At 39.3% G+C, this 2117-nt stretch overlaps 1 protein-coding gene across 1 annotated transcript; it reads left to right on the forward strand.

The window, feature by feature from the left end:
- Positions 1-947: 947 nt before the first annotated feature.
- LPPBETA (Phosphatidic acid phosphatase (PAP2) family protein) lies at positions 948-1901 on the forward strand. Its single transcript, XM_088952208.1, has one exon. The coding sequence runs from the start codon at positions 1160-1162 to the stop codon at positions 1811-1813; it is 654 nt and encodes a 217-aa protein (XP_088808334.1). The 5' UTR covers positions 948-1159; the 3' UTR covers positions 1814-1901.
- Positions 1902-2117: the final 216 nt, after the last annotated feature.

A 2117-nucleotide genomic window follows, 5' to 3' on the forward strand; every position in this document is an offset into this window, starting at 1 on the left:
ATAAGGTTTTCTTAAATAAGAAAGCTCATAAATTTGAAATACAAGGAAGGTTCATCCATTATCGAACACTTAAATCAAATGAAAGATGATGTGAATCAGTTTGTTTCAATGAAAATGGTGTTGGATGATGAGCTTCAAGCCTTATTGTTACTTAGTTCATTGCTAGAAAGTTGGAAGACGCTTGTGGTGTCTCTTAGCAACTCTACACCCAATGAAAAAGTCACAATGAGTATGGTAAGAAGCAACTACTCAATGAGGAAATTAGAAGAAAATCATTGTATATTGACAAGTCAGATGCACTTCTTATAGAAAGTTGGAGTATAAGTCAAAATCGATGTCCATATAACCATGACAAGTCTAGAAGTAAAAACATCACTTTCCATTGTTGCAATAAGCCAGAAAACTTCAAGAAAGAATGCAAAAGTTTAAAAAGTGACAAAAAGAAAGAAAAATGGGATAAAAAAGAAGGAAATGAGACGATTGCATTTGTTTCATATGGTGAAGTTATGATTTTTGAAGGTTGTAAAGAGTCCTATTTTAGCCTTACATGCCAAGACAGAGATTGGATCATTGGCAATCATGCTTCATACCACACTACTCTATATAAGAAATTCTTTACTGCTTACAAATAAGATGATTTTGGTGTTGCAAGAATGGGTAACAGTTACACATAAAAAATTGTGGGGTTAGATGATGTACAGATAGATAACAATGTTAGTTGTAAATTGATTATCAATGATGTAAAGCATGTATTAGATTTTCGCTTCAACCTAATTTCTAAAAAAAAAAAAAATAGATGAAAAATACTACAACAATTTTGATGAAGAAAAATAAATTCTCACCAAATGATCTCTTATAATAGCAAAGGGACGAAAATGTTCTACTGCAAGGACTCGATATAAAAGTGCGAACCCCATGTATTAAATATGACGTGGAACCTTATCTTTTATTCCACAGCCCGCTTATCAGTCATCGCGTTCAATTAATCGAATTCACAAATTTATGGGTTCCAACTTCCGACTTCCGACTTGACATCCAAAGTCCAAAGTCTAGTAACTAAATTACCTGACAGGTTGCTGGGCTATGTAAATGTAAGCTCCAGAGTCCAAATCCAAAAAACCTAGGCCTCTCCCGCCTGATCCCCAACGCGCCAGCGGCAATGGAAAAGAAACCAAAACCTCCGTCCCTCCGGCACCGTCTGACCCACCTAGACACCACATTGTCCCTCCACATCCACACCATATGCCAACCATTTCCCCGTCCCCTTCTCAAAGCCCTCGAGATCAGTGGCGATGGCTTGTTCTGGATTCCGATCCCTATCGCCCTCTTCTTCACCCCTCTCGCTTCGAAATCCGTTCATGTGCGGTTCCTCCTCGTTGGTCTCTTCATCGGTTTCTTATTCGACCTTACCCTAGTCGGCCTCATCAAGTATCTGGTCCGTCGGCCTCGCCCCGTCTACAATACGGGTATACATCTTACCTTCTCCGTCGATCATTGGTCTTTCCCTAGTGGTCACTCCTCTAGGGTTTGCTTCATCGCCGCTTTTTTGTATCTTTCCATGGAGACGGTTTACCAAGCTGTGGTTCAATTGAAGTCTTCTGGAAATAGATTTTTTAGTGAAACGATCGATCCTGACGGTAAGACCGTTGAACTCTTCTTCTTGTCTACTTGCTTGTGGTCGGCAGCGACGTCGGTTTCTAGGGTTTTTCTTGGTCGACATTTTGTTTTTGATGTAATTGCCGGTGCTTGCGTGGGTGTTTTTGAGGCTTTTGTAGTGTACTATGTTATGAACTTCTTGAATTTGGAATTGTGAGTTCCGCGTGTAATTTATGCATTTTTTAACCAAACCTTTATGTATCAACAATCTTATTAAATTTTATGGAAGATAGGTTGCTTGATTACTGTGTTCTTCTGTTTACATGCCACTGGATTGAATTTAATTCTTTTCCTTTTCTGTTGTTCTTTTAAGGGTCCGTTTAGTTCATAGTTGGAATTGGAATCGGAGTGGTCTATTCCTATAGTCTGTTTGGTTCAGACAGGAATCGGAATTGGAATCAGTTGGAATGAGATTTCATTCCCAAGGGAGGGGGAGGGAATGGCCATTCCCTCAAATGGGG

This window comes from Nelumbo lutea, chromosome 6 (assembly GCF_056320005.1).
Source record: "Nelumbo lutea isolate HS-2025 chromosome 6, American lotus-T2T, whole genome shotgun sequence".
In the NCBI taxonomy this organism is placed as follows: domain Eukaryota; kingdom Viridiplantae; phylum Streptophyta; class Magnoliopsida; order Proteales; family Nelumbonaceae; genus Nelumbo; species Nelumbo lutea.

Excerpts from the sequence above, each read along its gene's own strand:
- LPPBETA (XM_088952208.1), top strand. The coding sequence starts at position 1,160 with ATGGAAAAGAAACCAAAACCTCCGTCCCTCCGGCACCGTCTGACCCAC.